The 17,056-nt window shown below is 44.1% G+C and overlaps 1 protein-coding gene across 8 annotated transcripts in view; it reads right to left on the reverse strand.

Annotated features, from left to right (window-relative positions):
- LOC127418368 (protein diaphanous homolog 2-like) overlaps window positions 1-17,056 on the reverse strand; it is a 653,451-nt gene that overhangs the window by 402,270 nt on the left and 234,125 nt on the right. For all 8 annotated transcript variants that reach the window (XM_051658976.1, XM_051658975.1, XM_051658977.1 and 5 more), the window contains 2 exons: window positions 15,832-16,164; window positions 1,980-2,094 (listed from right to left, as the gene is read on the reverse strand). In XM_051658976.1, the coding sequence (XP_051514936.1) occupies window positions 1,980-2,094; window positions 15,832-16,164 (448 nt within the window). The remainder of the gene's footprint in view (window positions 1-1,979; window positions 2,095-15,831; window positions 16,165-17,056) is intronic.

Raw genomic sequence — 17,056 nt, forward strand, 5'->3', positions numbered from 1 at the left:
CACTCACATACTCTGACTGGGACTCCCGGGGAAAATAAGATAACAGAGGCTTCTTTTTGTATATTTTTCAGAGGGCAAGGAACACATTTACACCTCCTCTGCTCATTGTTCATTATCTGGAAGCCTCTAGATAGATGCTTTAGCTATAAATACAAGCCGAGAGTTGAGTGCGCTTACCTTGGCACTCCCCAACTTCGAGTTGGTAGACCAAACTCGTCATTACATAAATAAAGTGGTAGTTGTGCAGACAAATGAAGCAAAGCTTGACCAATGACTGCTTTGCCAGCTCTGCTATGAGGATTTATAGTGTGTGGCAAAACTGAGCATCTGTGAGGTCTTATAAAGTAATTCATTGGCAGAGACTGCCAGCTGCACCTAGACCCGAAAATGCTGGAGACGGGGTGAGGACACCATCTATCTCCCTCTTAAAGTGGTGCCGTGAAAATATATTTTAGAGACATTGCCTTGGCAGGATACTGAGACTTGCTCATCAGAATAGCAGCCAGTTCAAAGTCAGTATGATTATCAATGGTAAAATGTCTGTCTCTCGCTCACGCACTCTCTCTTTCTGTCACCCTTCTCTTTTTTACTCTCTTTTACTCTCTTTTAGCTCTACCATTTGTTTATAAAACTTAAAGTGACCTTTGAATTAAAAGTGGTATAAGGAAACAAGGTTCTCTTCATTGAAAGTCCCAAGAATGGATCTATCTTCGCAAATCGCATCTTACTCCATTCAAAGCTCAATTCACAAAGGTCTAGCTTCATCTTGAAAGAGCCGCTGCAAGTATCAAACACCAAAAAACATATTTCATTCATGAAGACGTGCAGTTAAGGTTCAGAAACAGATCTGGGGAGAGCTGAGTCAGTGGGTATGCTCCAGGCGTAATTGATAGGAACTGAGCCAAAGATGGGTCCCTGAGGAACTCCTCAACTCTTATAAAATCCTTCACCTTTGCAGAGAAAAACCAAAAGAAACAATGCAAGGGGTAGACATAAATCTAAACACAATTATATCAAAAAAGGCATTCTGCTTCAGAGGAGCAAGCTGTGTTTTTGTCAGTGTCTCAGAAGAGAAAGTATAAACCCCAATAGCAATCAGCAGGCTGAGCGTACAATGATTGTTATATTCCAGAGTCATATAAGCAATAATGAGCAGCACACAAAGCACTTCAGCTTCTCCTAACCCACCAAATTGCGGTTAAAGTGTTGTTGGACTAAGTTGAACAGGCTGATACTGAACTTTTTTTTTGAGCTGTGACAGTGGACTAACACTACCAAACTCCGCACACTGCGGTCATTCTGCTCTCTGATCAGTTCACTTCAGTTACTCATCATCTGACTGCTGGTGCCAATATGAGCCAAGTCTTCAATTGCCATTTAACAGGCCCTCTTGCAAGTCATTAGAATGTACTGAGGGCATTGATTGTCAAAGTTTCACCCTTAATGCCTTGCCGAAACACTTCATCCTTCTCCAGCAGTGTGAATAAACAAGCAAAGTAAATGGCAAGTGAATCTAAGAAACAAACTGCCCAAAACAAGAGTGCAACTCTGTGTACTTTAACTGTCTTTTTCTCTCTGTCTCTCAAGGGGCATTCAGTGGAGCGAAAAGGCAGCCAAGCTAACCAGGCATGTCTGTCCTCTGCTCCAATCGAAACCCACAACCGCTTAGAGTACAGTTCCCTTGAAGGAAGAGGAATGCTTTGTAAACTAACTCTGCGCTGACACATAAAGTCTTATGTGTACACTTCCAACTCTGCAGCTCTGCTAATTGGCACAGAGCTAAGCGCTTCCTCAATCTGATTGTTGAGACCCAAAAAAGAGAGAAGTAGGGGAAAACGGAGACAGCTTTATAAAGATAATGAAGATTTCACAGAGACAATTGGTTTCCAAATGTTTGGAGGGATAAAAGCAGGCATCAAGCAGCTGAAACGAGGTGTGCGCATGTGATTGGGGGTAGATGCAAAACAGGTTGTGCTTACCTCTGGATTTGGAAGAGAAGGAGAGTGAAAGTTGGCCGAACATGTCTGTGTTCTCAAAGCGCTCCTCTTTGACTTTGAGCCAAAAGCAATTTTCCGCCATCTCCTGAGGCACTATCTGTAAGCACAGAAAAAAATCTGTCAAACACAGACAGGAATGGAGCAAGCAAGCACAAACACACACTTGAGCATTCACACACTTAAACACACACACACACACACACACACAAGTACAAATGAAAGAACTATTTTGATTTCTATTTGCATTTTCCATTAAATATGTTTGTGTATGTGTTTGTGATAGCCTAGGTATGGGTCACGAAGGTCGATTAGTCTTCCAACAACCAATAACTAGTTTGACAATTGAGTGTTTTTTTGTTTTTGTTTTTATCTCCAGTGCTTCAAATGGGATGAAATTAGAAACACAACTTTTTGGAAAGGGTTTTTGATTGTGCTGTGCTTTACCATGTTAACAGTCATTTTAGGACTGTCAGCATGCTAAAACCCACTTTCGAAATTTTTTTTAGAATCTCGCCCTGAATGTTGTGCTTTTAAGATGATAATTTAAAAATAGCTCAACAAATCAATTTTAAAAATATGTCTCAAAATCCCTGCATTCTCTTCCATTCTGTTGCACACTGTTGCATTACTGAATGCAAGGCTGTGTCTGATCTGTGTCTGGTGGACAAAAGTTAAACTACTGTAATTATACAGGGCTTCCTTGAGGCCCTTGTGTGTGCTTCTACTTGTGTGTGAGATTAGAGTCACGATTACAGTGGTGAGAACTCATGGAGAGTGGTGGCAAGTTAAACTGTGAAACTCTGAACCTTGTCCATGTTCTTCTTTACTCAGAGTTTACAGATAGTGACCTCCTCCCCCTCATCATGTCTGGCTCATTCTCTACACATCATTACAGCACTAGAATGAGACAACTGCACTGTGCTATTCACCAACGTCAAAGCAAGCATGTGCAATAAATTAGGTGTCGGAAAACCCTAGAACCTAAGATTTTAAAGCTCTTGTTGACTTTTGTTGATGGAAAATTGAAACCGCTCTCGATTCATTTAAAACAGTCTGTCGTTTTACTGCATTGACATCTACAGTAAAGGGTCTTCCCAACACAGCAGCACCAGTAAATGAGCACAGTGGAAAGATGTATAATTGGGAAATAATACAGACGGTTGCTTCAGAGATCTTGTCGGCCTTTAAGGGTAGTGAGTTGAGCAAAACATGATGCCTGAAAAATGATGATGAAGGCAATGATGTTCAAAGATTTATTTTTATTTTTTTTTTTTGTGAATTACTGTAACCATACCCAATGTATAAATACAAAAACAGCCCTAAAGCATGCATAAAATAATGCTACTTGTAATTAGTGGTCATTGCTCATAAGTGGGTTTAGGGGAAATGATCCTGTAGCCTTAAATATTAAACTTTTGTGCAAAACTCATACTGTAGCATTTGTGCTACAAATTTATTTTTCAAATCACATGGATTGTTAAACAGAAAAGTGCTAATACTTTTCTAAATGACTAGATGCACAATTGTTAATTAGTGGACAATAAAACACAGCACCTTGCAAATGTGTTGAATTCTTTGCCATCACCCCATTTTGTCTGATAATATATATTATTTTAAGTATCTCTTGTTAAAGCCAGGGGTAACACATTATGTGCACTTGAAACATTACATCCTTCATCTGAAAAAAGTAAATGCTTCAATGTAGTAAATAAAAATAAAAAAAATAAAAAAATAGAAAAATAGAAAAAAAAATTTGTTCCATTTGAGACAATACTACTTACTGAGAGTGCACTAGCTGGCTGAGCACAAAGTACAGTATATAGTGATCACACTGTGTATGGCACGTCATTTGAAACACAGCTATACTAGATTTACATTGAATAAAAGACTGAGCCGTATCTAGAGATGAGAATATCATAGAGACTATCATAGTGAGTAACTACCCAGAACTAGCAACTAGCTTTAACAGCCTAGCAACCAGCCAGACCAGATTTTAATTTGTTGAAATAGCAAACCCTTTTTCAAATGCCCTGGCAACTACCCACAACAGCCTAGCATTGTGCCAGATGGTTTTGTACAGGCAAGCACCACACACGTTTGCTTCTGAAAATGTAAACCATCTAGTATGTATATGAATTCTGTGCATGCAATAGTAATGTAGATTTCATCACCTGTTATCCACGTAATGTCAGCATCAAATCCCGCTGTCAATCCACAATCAAAAACAGTCATGCTGAGGGCTTTTTTTTCCTTTCTCCTTTTTCTCCAATTCAGCCTCAATCAACACATCACTTTTAAAATCCAAATGAAAAGAAAATGAGAGGTTGTGACAGGCACGAAATCACACCTTTGCAAAGATGTTTCTTTCTTAATCTCAGAGTACATCGTGGTGGTAATTTGTATAATTGCAGACGAATGACTGAAGAAAATGTTCAGCAAAGACAAATACACACCGCTATTTTCAAGATATGTGTAGGACATAATTAGAATCTACACACAATAACACAAGGAATTGTCACCATCACAAGTGACAACTGAAGGAGTTATTGTATTTACTGTTAAAACTCTTTTTATTCTCCTTTATTACAGTTTAGAGCTGCTCCTTAACTTCACCTCAATATAAGCATGAAAGAAAATGATATGCTTCCCGCACGATGCAGGAAGTCCAAATGAGAAGAAATGCTTCTCAATTTGTTAATAGTGTGGTACTCAATTGGTGGTTCGCAGGTCTATTTCAGTAGGGTTGTGGAGAGCAGGAAAACAAAAAAAACACTACTAAAAACACATTATAAAATACAACATACAAGACAATCATGCATTATTAATAATAGCAAAGTAAATAGGCTTGTGAACATCTATAAAGTTGGAGAAAACAATTCCCATATTTGTTGTTGCTGACAAATTTGGTTAAGGACAGGAAAGGTTGCATGGCATGCCCTCATCCTGAAAAACCAAAACTATGAAAGGTAAAAAATAAATACAACCCAGACTACATTATTTATGGGTTACATTTGGTAGTGTACGTTCACCACTAGATGTCCATTGAAGAATCTGGCTCCTCAAGCTAAACCAGTTGAGAATCACTGCTATAATGCATACCAAGACAAGTTGAGACTAGTATAAATGTAGGCCTGAGAGACCAGCCTGTCAAGTTAACAGACAATTCAAGGAATCTAATGAATTTCCAAGACACTAACTGAATCCCACAGAATCTCCCGACAATTCACATCAAATGATGTACTTAACCCATTTTGGTAATAAATCAGTTCCTGCCATCCACATGCACACACACCAAGCAGCAAGCAACCCTCATGTTTCTACAGTTTCCCCTTAATTATTCTCGACTATAACCATCATAACTGGACAGTATCAGATCCCATTACTGTTTCAATAAATCCAAACAGAGCAAAGGGTGGTAGAGACAGAGAGCTAGACCAAAAGAGAGAGGAAAATTAGTCTCATTAGTGCACTGCCTCATAAGTGCACTCTACAAAACAATTGTGGCTCCTCCAAACAGAGTAATTAACATGAGGCTCAGCCAAGATGACCTTGTTCACACTCAAGCAGCAGAGTGAATACTGTAGCTTCCTCTTGCCTTGGGTGGGCAGGAGGCAAGCACCTCCGAACGGTCTTCGCCGCAGACGCGAGCAATCCTTTACTCTTCCATAACGGAGTGCGGCTCCCCTGTGTGGGTGTTCTAACAGTTGGAGAAACTGCATTACAGCACCTCCAGGCAACAATCTCCGATGTGGCTATTTGAAAGCCTGTTACACACTTTAGAAAAAGATCGGGAGGGGTGTAGGGGCTGGAGTGTTCCCCAACTTTAATGCTGCTGGCTGTTTTTACTGTCACACTGTTATCTCCCTGTGTTGTGAGAGATCGAGGGGTCTCCTGTGGGTGATTTTAAATAGCAAGATATGAACTGATTAGCATTCTCATTTTCAGTCTATGTCTCGCTCTCTTTCTCTCTCCATCACCTACCACTGGTTCATTAACACAGTGACACCTGAGATATGTCAGTTTCACCATACACGACATCAACTCATCTATGTCTCTCCATCCAGAGGGAATGATTTATTGAGCAAATGTGTCATGTAATGGATAGGCAAATTTTTACATCTTCAGGAATTTTTTTTTTTTTTTTTCTGTGAATTTCTCTTTTTGAACAAGTCTTTGGGTTAGTGGTCTCTAACTATGATGAAGGATGACTGGAATTGTTCTTAATTGAAACTTCACTCTAGACAAACACTGTCTTCCCTCCAGTGGGTAAGAATGTTTCTGAGTACTGTCTATCCACTTCATTTTTGTCCCTCCATTTGTCTGATTGGGGAAGCCAGTTTAATGATCACAGAGTCTTGGAGAGGACAGAAAGTGACACACACAAAAACCACACATGACATAATAATATGCACAGACTAATAATAGACTAGTCAGTGCATATAGGCAATTACAGGCAAATATAAGAGAGCATATTTGCCAGGCTGATTAATCAGACATTATTTGGCAATTTTGAGATTATCTGACTGGATGTTATTTGTGTCTGATTGGTCAATTAACAGAAGTGATCATTATAAATCAGCTCACAGCCTTGTTAATGAATAGTGCACATTTTGTATGATATATATATATATATATATATATATATATATATATATATATATATATATATATATATATATTAGTTGAAGTCAGAAGTTTACATACACCTTAGCCAAATACATTTAAACTAAAATTTTCACAATTCCTGACATTTAATCGTAGAAAACATTCCCAGTCAGTTAGGATCACACTTTATTTTAAGAATGTGAAATAGAGGGGGGCCTGGGTAGCTCAGTGAGTAAAGACGCTGACTACTGCCCCTGCAGTTCACGAGTTTGAATCCCAGGGCATGCTGAGTGACTTTAGCCAGGTCTCCTAAGCAACCAAATTGGCCCAGGGTGTGTGGTGAGTTGTGCATGGATGCCGCAGTGGATGGTGTGAAGCCTCCACACATGCTATGTTTCCACGGTAATGCTTTCAACAGGCCACATGATAAGATGCACGGGTTGACGGTCTCAGACATGGAGGCAACGGTGATTCATCCTCCACCACCTGGACTGAGGCGTGTCACTACGCCAGAAGAATCTTCCCAAGACACGGCAGAAATCGAGGAATCCTCCTCCACAGTCTTGGGCACCAAGTGACTGGGGTGAATGCAAGCAGACAGGTAACTGCACCTCAATCAACTAGCAGCCAACCGATACACAAGCTCGTCCAACGAGGTCCGAAGAAGGCTGCGAAGCCCAGACGAGTCTCCTGAGACGCGGGCAGAAATCGAGGAATCCTCCTCCACAGTCCTGGGCACCAGCTTGTGAGAGTAAATGCAAGCAGACAGGTAGAACCGCACCTCAATAGCAACCAACAGATACTCAAACTCATTCCAACTATACAAGAGAGAGAAGTTAGTCTTCACCGTAAACAGCACATATGTCAACAGTAACAGCAAACAATAAACTGCCAAAGAAGGAGGGGAAACACGAGGAATAAGAAGGGCATGCAAATAGAGGAAAGCATGTGGCAGCGGGCATGTAACTCATCACTGCGATCAGCGTCTCCACGAAATCGATCAGCGTTCCCATGGAAACGCTGATCACGCGTGCCAGCTCCACCTGTGAGACACAAGAGAGAGAAAAACAAACAACAGTTAGAGCCGGCACACATGCAAGAACAATGACAGCTTCTTCCTTGCTGAGCAGCCTTTCAGGTTAAGTCGAAATAGGACTCGTTTTACTGTGGATATCTATACTTGTCGTCCTTTGCTGTTGTTGTGGGATTGATTTGCACTTTTTGCACCAAATTGCATTTATCTCTAGGAGACAGAATGTGTCTCCTTCCTGAGCGGTACGATGGCTGCATGGTCCCATGGTGTTTATACTTGCGTTCTATTGTTTGTACAGATGAACAAGGTACCTTCAGGTGTTTGGAAATTGCTCCCAAGGATGAACCAGACTTGTGGAGGTCCACATATTTTTTTTCTGAGGTCTTGGCTTATTTCTTTAGATTTTTCCATGATGTCAAGCCAAGAGACACTGAGTTTGAAGGTACATCCACAGGTACACCTCCAATCAGCCTATCAGATGCTAATTGGCTAAATGCCTAAAGGCTTGACATAATTTTCTGGAATTTTCCAAGCTGCTTAAAGGCACTGTTATCTTAGTGAATGTAAACTTCTGATTGTGATATAGTCAATTAAAAATGAAACAATCTGTCTGTAAACAATTGTTGGAAAAATTACTCGTGTCATGCACAAAGTAGATATCCTAAATTACTTGTCAAAAATATAGTTTGCTATTATGAAATCTGTGGAGTTAACAAATTAACAAATTCTTCAACTTAAGTGCATGTAAACTTCTGACTTCAACTTTGTATATATCCTATTTCACGGTAGCTGGTGCGCAAGAGTCTTTCACTATAGAAACCGCAATCTCATCTGCCATTTTGAACAGTATTTTCTCACCAATGTGGAAACTCCGGTAAGAGATAAGCACCTTGAGTTTGTGTAATTAATCAGTCTGTTGTTTCTCTCAGCTTTGATGAGCCTAAAAGCTGAAGTTGTTAGTTTAAAGCCGTTTAAAGCTATTCCCTAGCTTTAGTAGTGTAGTAGTAATATGAGCGATCGCGGAGTGCTGTTGAAAGTAAACACTGAGTAACGCTGACTCACTTCACGTCACCAACTGGCTCACATTACACAAAAAAATTGTCCTTTGACTCCACCTGCTGGCTAAAATATGTAATGACACAATATTAAATGTAAAGAGACAGATAACTCTTAACCACATCTGCACTGCTCTTACACTTTAGTTTAGAACAGCACGAACACAAGTGGAGTGATACACACAGTGAAGCGTCTGAATGTTGATGGTGTGAGACCAACAGTACTCATGGAACGTCTCTCATCCAATCAGATCCAAAGAGGAGGATGTCTTCCCTGTAATGCACAGCGTTGAGATTGCCTGCAGTGACAACAAGCTCAGTCCGATGATGCTGTGACATACCGCCCCAGACCATGACAGACCCTCCACCTCCAAATCGATTCCGCTCCAGAGTAGAAGCCTTGGTGTAACACTTTGTGGCAGTGGGGGCGTGGTCAAGCATCTCTCCGGAGAGAGAGAAAGCGGTAAGGGCGCTTACACCTGAGCTAAATTATGTCTAACACCTGTCTCTAATTTCAGTGAGCACGGGGAGAGCGGCATAAATAGAGCCACACCGCAAGTAGATGAGAGAGAGAGCCTGGGTACCAGAGATCCTATTGTGAAGCCAAGAGTTTATTATTGCGAAGCTGAGAGTTTATTATTGTGAAGAAGTTTGTTTATTTTGAGAGTGAATTATTGAACAGCGTGAAAACCCTGAAAGAGTGTATCTGCTGCAGTGAGGAGAATAAAACACCTACCTGAACCAGGAAATCTGCTTCTCGCCTCCTCTTTTCATTGAGAAGTGTTACACTGGTGCCGAAACCCGGGAAAAAGGTTTGAAGATGGACAGAAGTTGCCCCGTAGAGTCCTCCCAGTTGGCTGAGATCCTCCAAGCTCTCGCTGGCTTACATCGGAGCCACCAGCAATCCCTGCTTGAGCTCTGGCAAGATCAAGACCGCCGGTTTGTGGAGCTCATGCGCGCTCAAGCAGAGGACTGACAGGCAATCCGGAGCCTCCACAGCCAGGGGGCATCCCCAGCCGCGACCCCGGACACCCACATGCCGTTACCCCCACCTACGTTACAGAAGATGGGGGTGGCGGACGACCCAGAGGCATTCCTGGATCTGTTCGAACGCACTGCCAAGATCTGGGGCTGGCTGCTCGGCCAGTGGGCAGCCCGACTCATCCCGCTACTGTCCAGGGAAGCCCAGCTCGCAGCTCGACAACTGCCAGCGACGAGCCTCCTGGCTTACAGAGACTTAAAGAAAGCCATCCTACAACGGGTTGGTCGGAATCCGGAAGGAAGTCGTCAACTCTTCTGGAGCCTGAAGCTGGAGAGCTCCGACCACCCGTTTGCCTTCGCCCAACGGCTCCGCGACGCCTGCCGAAGATGGTTGCTAACGGGGGACCACGGCATCGACGGGATCATCGACCAGGTAGTACTGGAGCAATTAATACATCGACTGCCAAAGGGGACGGCAGAGTGGGTCCAGTGCCACCGCCCGGCGTCGCTGGAGGAAGCCGTCCGGCTTGCGGAGGACCACATGGTGGCGATTCCGAGGGCGGAAGAGCCCTCCCACTCTCTCTCTCTCCCCCTCTCATTACCCTCCCCTCTCTCCTCTCATTCTGCTCTCTCTCCAGGTCCTGTTCCTGCCCCACGCAGATGAGGAGGACTTCACTGAGACCAGTTCCCCGGGTGTAGGAGGCGACACCTTCCCCTATCCCGATGCCCCGCCGCTCTCCCCCTCAGGGGCGGCGCCCGCCAACGCAAGTGCGAGCGTAGCGCCTGGGCCAGCCTGCTGGATGTGCAGGGACCTGGACCACTTCCGGGATCAGTGCCCTCTGATGGAGCTGGGGATGGTGGTGCGGGTCTCTGACCTCCCACAGGCTGCCCCCGACCGGGCCAGAGCATACAGGATACCGGTAAGTGTTAAGGGGGGTACTCACCAAGCGTTGGTGGACACCGGGTGTAATCAAACCACTATCCACCAACGCTTGGTTCAACCCGAGGCATTGGGCACAACTAAAACGGTGAGGGTGAAATGTGTGCACGGGGATATTCACAAGTATCCGGCGGTGAATCTGACGATTAAATTCCAGGGGAAAAAGCATAGAGTGGAGGCCGCGGTTAGTTCCCACCTCACCCATCCGCTGATTTTGGGGACTGATTGGCCTGATTTTAGAGTTTTATTAAAGGGAATTTGCGGATGGGTCCTGTATGAAGTTAGGGAGATGTGCAATGTGCGATGCTCTGGCAGGGGAGAGGGAGAGGGGGAGAGGCTGCAGCCCCTCCCCTTCTCAGGGAATTCCCTGAGCAGGATTTCCCTTTGGAGACGAAACCCTCAAACACGCCTTCGACCAAGTGAGCGTCATCGATGGTCAACGACTCCAGCTGGACATCGCCCTTTCATACTCCTAATTTGCGATTATAAATGAGCGGTTGTATAGAGTGACACAGGATGCTCAAACAAAAGAGGATACAACCCAACTTTTGATTCCACGGAGCCGTTGGGAAATGGTATTCCAGCGGCTCATTATAATCCCATGGCGGGTCACTTAGGAGAAAGGAAAACACTGAACCATCTAATAGCCCGTTTCTATTGGCGGCGATGTCCGCAGGTGGTGTGCGGCATGCTGCGAATGCCAGCTGGTTAACCCACCGGCCACCCCAAAAGCGCCATTGCACCCTCTTCCCTTGATCGAGGTCCCCTTTGAAAGAATTGGAATGGACCTCGTCGGGCCATTTGAATGGTCAGCATGCGGACATCGCTTTGTATTGGTCCTAGTGGACTATGCAACGCGATATCCGGAAGCAGTGCCTCTTCGCAACATCTCAGCACACAGTGTTGCGGAGGCACTCTTCAAAATAATCTCCCGAGTGGGGATTCCGAAAGAAATCCTCACTGATCAGGGCACAACGTTTATGTCACGGACACTACGCGAGCTGTATGAGTTGTTGAGTATTAAATCGATTCGCACCAGCGTATACCATCCTCAAACGGATGGCCTGGTGGAACGATTTAATAAAACCCTCAAAAATATGATTCGTAAGTTCGTGCACGACGATGCTAGAAATTGGGATAAATGGCTCAACCCCCTGTTATTTGCAGTACGAGAGGTCCCGCAAGCCTCCACTGGCTTCTCCCCATTCGAGCTGCTGTATGGGCGACGCCCACGCGGTGTGCTTGATGTATTGCGAGAGGCCTGGGAGGAGGGACCTTCAAACAGTAAAAATGAAATTCAATACGTTCTTGATCTTGGAGCAAAACTCCACACTTTGGGGCAGCTAACACAGGAGAATTTGCTCCAAGCTCAAGAACGACAGTGCCGACTGTATGACAGGGGAACTCAGCTAAGGGAATTTGCACCGGGAGATAAAGTGCTTGTATTGCTTCCCATATCAAGTTCTAAATTACTCGCCAAGTGGCAAGGACCCTTGAGGTCACACGACGAGTGGGAGATCTCGATTATGAGGTTAAACGAACCGATAGAGTGGGCACACGTCAAATATACCACCTCAATCTCCTGAAATTGTGGAGGGAGGCGGTCCCTGTGACGTTGGCTATGGTAGTTCCCGAGAAGGAGGAGCTCGGACCGGAGGTGAGTTCAAAACATAAACAGTTCACCCCGGTCACTTGCGGAGACCACCTCTCACCAAGTCAACTCGCGGAGGTTGCTAGGTTGCAACAGTAGTTTGCAGATGTGTTCTCTCCTCTACCGGGACGTACAAACCTCAACCATCACCACATCGAGACCGAGCCGGGGGTCGTGGTATATAGCCGCCCCTATCGATTACCCGAACACAAGAAGAAAATCGTTTGGGAAGAATTGGATGCAATGCTCAATATGGGGGTAATAGAAGAATCCCACAGTGATTGGTCCAGCCCAGTTGTTCTAGTGCCTAAGAGCGACGGGTCTGTACGGTTCTGTGTGGATTATAGGAAAGTCAACACAGTGTCTAAATTTGATGCGTATCCAATGCCTCGCGTTGATGAGTTGCTCGATCGGTTGGGCACTGCTCGATTTTATTCGACATTGGATTTGACGAAGGGTTATTGGCAGATCCCCTTGACACCAATTTCCTGTGAAAAAAACGCCTTCTCCACACCGTTTGGATTACACCAATTTGTGACACTTCCGTTCGGTTTGTTTGGAGCCCCGGCTACGTTTCAGCGTCTCATGGACCGAATCCTCAGACCGCATTCAGCTTACGCCTCTGCCTATTTAAATGACATCATCATTTATAGCAATGATTGGCAACAGCACATGCAACATCTGAGGGCGGTTCTGAGATCGCTGCGCTGAGCGGGACTCACAGCGAACCCAAAGAAGTGAGCGATTGGGCGGGTGGAGGTACGGTATCTGGGGTTCCACTTGGGCCACGGGCAGGTGCATCCCCAAATTGACAAGACAGCGGCGATTGCGACCTGCCTGAGGCCCAAGACCAAAAAAGGGGTGAGACAGTTCCTGGGGCTGGCTGGCTATTATAGAAGGTTCGTGCCTAATTATTCGGATGTCACCAGCCCGCTGACTGATCTCACTAAAAAGGGAGCTCCAGACCCGGTCCAGTGGACGGAGCAGTGTCAGCGGGCGTTCACGCAAGTTAAAGCCGCACTTTGCAGGGGGCCGCTTTTACATTCACCTGACTTCTCTCTCCCTTTTGTTTTACAGACAGATGCTTCAGACAGGGGGCTGGGGGCCATACTCTTGCAGGTGGTGGACAGATGCCGCCCCGGCCTGAGTCGGGTGGTGGGGATATGTGGCAGCGGGGGCGTGGTCAAGCATCTCTCCGGAGAGAGAGAAAGCGGTAAGGGCGCTTACACCTGAGCTAAATTATGTCTAACACCTGTCTCTAATTTCAATGAGTACGGGGAGAGCGGCATAAATAAAGCCACACCGCAAGTAGATGAGAGAGAGAGCCTGGGTACCAGAGATCCTATTGTGAAGCCAAGAGTTTATTATTGCGAAGCTGAGACTTTATTATTGTGAAGAAGTTTGTTTATTTTGAGAGAATTATTGAACAGCATGAAAACTCTGAAAGAGTGTATCTGCTGCAGTGAGGAGAATAAAACGCCTACCTGAACCAGAAAATCTGCTTCTCGCCTTCTCCTTTCATTGAGAAGTGTTACACACTTATCCCTTCGACGATAAACGCGAGTCCGACCATCACCCCTGGTGAGACAAAACTGTGACTCGTCAGTGAAGAGCACTTTTTGCCAGTCCTGTCTTGTCCAGCGAAGGCTGGTTTGTGCCCATAGGCGACGTTGTTACCGGTGATGTCTGGTAAGGACCTGTCTTACAACAGGCCTACAAGCCCTATATATATATATATATATATATATATATATATATATATATATATACACATACACACTCACCGACCACTTTATTAGGAACACCTGTATACCTACCTATTCATGCGATTATCTAATTAGCCAATTATGTGGCAGCAGTGCAATGCATAAAATCATGCAGATATGGGTCAGGAGCTTCAGTTAATGTTCACATCAACCATCAGAATTGGGAAAAAATGTGATCTCAGTGATTTAGACCATGGCATGATTGTTGGCACCAGACGGGCTGGTTTGTGTATTTCTGTAACTGCTGATCTCCTGGGATTTTCATGTGCAACCGTCTCTAGAGTTTACTCAGAATGATGCCAAAAACAAGAAACATCGAGTAAGTGGCAGTTCTGCGGACAAAAATGCCTTGTTGATGAGAGAGGTCAACGGAGAATGGCCAGACTGGTTCGAGCTGACAGAAAGGCTACGGTAACTCAGATATCCCCTCTTTACAACTGTAATGAGCAGAATAGCATTTCAGAATGCACAACACGTCGAACCTTGAGGTGGATGGGCTACAACAGCAGAAGACCAAATAGGGCACTTTATTAGGACCATAATGATCCTAATAAAGTTGTTGTGAATGTATATATATATCTATACATATATACAAAATAAGTGTTTGTTCACATTTTTTAGCAATTCTGTGGACATCTTAATCAATTGCATACCTGTATCTCCACATTATATCTACCATTGGCAAAGCTGTTCTCTTCATGTATCATATTTGGCCTTTTAATACCTCAAAGTTGCAAGAAACCTATTTACAGAAGAATTCTACACTTTCGTCTATTCCCTGTGCCAATTAAACAAGCCCTCATCTGCTCTAATGGTTAAGACTACATAGACTTTTTAGCATTTTAAAATGAGGTATATATATGACTCTAACCATCAGAGTCAGCTTCCACTTTCCTTATACTTCAGAGACTTTAATTTTCTGTAAATGTTCATTCTCATTAACAAAGAAAAATAAATAAATAAACACAACCTGTCAGGCACCATGGCATGGCAACTGCAATGAGAGATAAAAATATGTTGTTTGATGTTCTAAAATGTTTCAAAAAGAATTGTTTTATTTGAGCGGATCATTACATGTGTTAGGTGGACTATAGGGCTGGTAACTGGAATATACTGTGTTATCTACTAAATATGATTGCTAGTTTCTGTTTATTTGCTTTTTTTTTTTTCAGAGCACTCTGTTTGTTGTGGAGGAGTCTATCCTCTCAACATTCACGCATTAACAAGTTCAAGTACAAAAGTACAAATAAATTAATCCAGTTTTTAGACTGCTAAAGTTCCCAAGGCAATTGGGTAAATTAATGATTGATAGTTAAAAGGAAAAGAAAGCATACATAAAGAGGTTGACCCAAAGAAATCATATTTAAATGCAATGGAGGATTACGCAACATTGTTTTAAGTGTTTGTGTTTTGCTTTAACTAAAACATTTATTCAATTATGGCAGGAATGTGTGCATGCAAGGCTCCTGAGCTAATTAAATAGTTTACGGCCTGATATCTTGGAAGGGAGGCAGAGTGGCAAGTCGTGAATCTCACGGCTCAACGCTCTTTTTAATAAGCTTCATGTACTCGCAGACTTTGGACCATCAACTCCCACAGAAAAAAAGTTGCACTGTTTTTCATCCTTTCTTCTCATCTTCCTCTTATGTGCAAAGAAGGCTAAATTGCTGCTGCTATTTGCAATTTACTGCAGACTTTGAAGTGCATTGTTCAGTTCTAAGAACACGTGTGTTAAAAACTTTCAAGCTCCATTGCAGCAGTGTTCTGTGTGAAGTGGGGCAGATGTTTCTTTGTCTTTCTTACCTTCGACCAATTCACACGCTTCATGACGGTCTCAGGTTTGTAGATCTTCTTGGGCACCAGCCCGTAAGGCAGCTGGACAACAGGTGGGGGAGGAGCCATACCCGGAGGTGGGGGAGGCCCTCCACCAGGAGGTGGGGGTGGAGGTGGTGGACCACACCCAGGTGGAGGTGGCGGTGGCGGTGGTCCCAGACATGATGGTAGGGGAGGAGGAGGTGGTCTGCCACCGTTTGCAGTTGGGGGTGGTGGAGGGGGTGGAGGAGGTGGAGGTGCAATGCCACCTGGTGGTGGGGGTGGTGGAGGAATGGCACCAGCAGCTCCAGATCCAGCCGCAACCTGCAAGGAGAATAAATACAGTAAGAGACAGGCAAGGGCATCTTTCAAGAACACTGTGAAACACTGTGAGCCAAACTATTCACTCCAACCACTCCTATCCATGCTCTACACCCAAAGGCCCACGCTTTTATCACCATTACATGTTTTATCCCATCAAAACCAGTGGGTGAGAGAAGGGCAAAGAAAATTGGAGGATAAAAGACACAGTGTTTACAGCAGCTGACTTTTCATTATAGGAGAGTGCATTAAAAAAAGTCTGAAACTGAGAGAAAGTAAGAGAGAGGGGTGGGTAGGGGGCTCCTCGCATGCATTAAATAGGAGTTGATAAAAGCAGACAGTAGACTTGGGCCCGCTGTGGCCTTCCCTCCGGGCACTGGTTCCCTCAGCAGCACTGAGCATCTGCCTGTCTAGCACAACAAGCGCCACCTCCAGAGAGCTTTGCAGGGGCCAGCACTCAGAGGAGCCAGAGCCCACCGCATGATCCTCTCAGTGTGGAAATTGGGACAGGGCAATTCCTGCAGGGCAGGTAGTTACAACAAATATGTTAATAAATAAACGGAAAGTTGAGTGTGCTAGATAGGTGAGTGGTAGCCTCTTTTGAAATGTGCACACCTGTCAATCAGTGGGCTCTCAGAGAAGCAATTTGACAAGTTTAGTTTGAGAGTGGAAGTGAATATGTGCGAGTTTGAATGTATGATGGAATGATTTGCTGTGTGAGGACTGGAGGACTGTTTCATAATGTGTCTGCTTTTAGTACATAGAAAACACGATTGCAAAAGTAAGGTAAGAAAATGCTGATCACTGGGTAACATTAAAGTCAACATGAAATGGTGAACGAAATCGATTTGTCTTAAATCATCTGAATGATTTCCAAGTGATACCGGGAATCCAA

This window comes from Myxocyprinus asiaticus, chromosome 27, assembly GCF_019703515.2.
Source record: "Myxocyprinus asiaticus isolate MX2 ecotype Aquarium Trade chromosome 27, UBuf_Myxa_2, whole genome shotgun sequence".
Taxonomy (NCBI): domain Eukaryota; kingdom Metazoa; phylum Chordata; class Actinopteri; order Cypriniformes; family Catostomidae; genus Myxocyprinus; species Myxocyprinus asiaticus.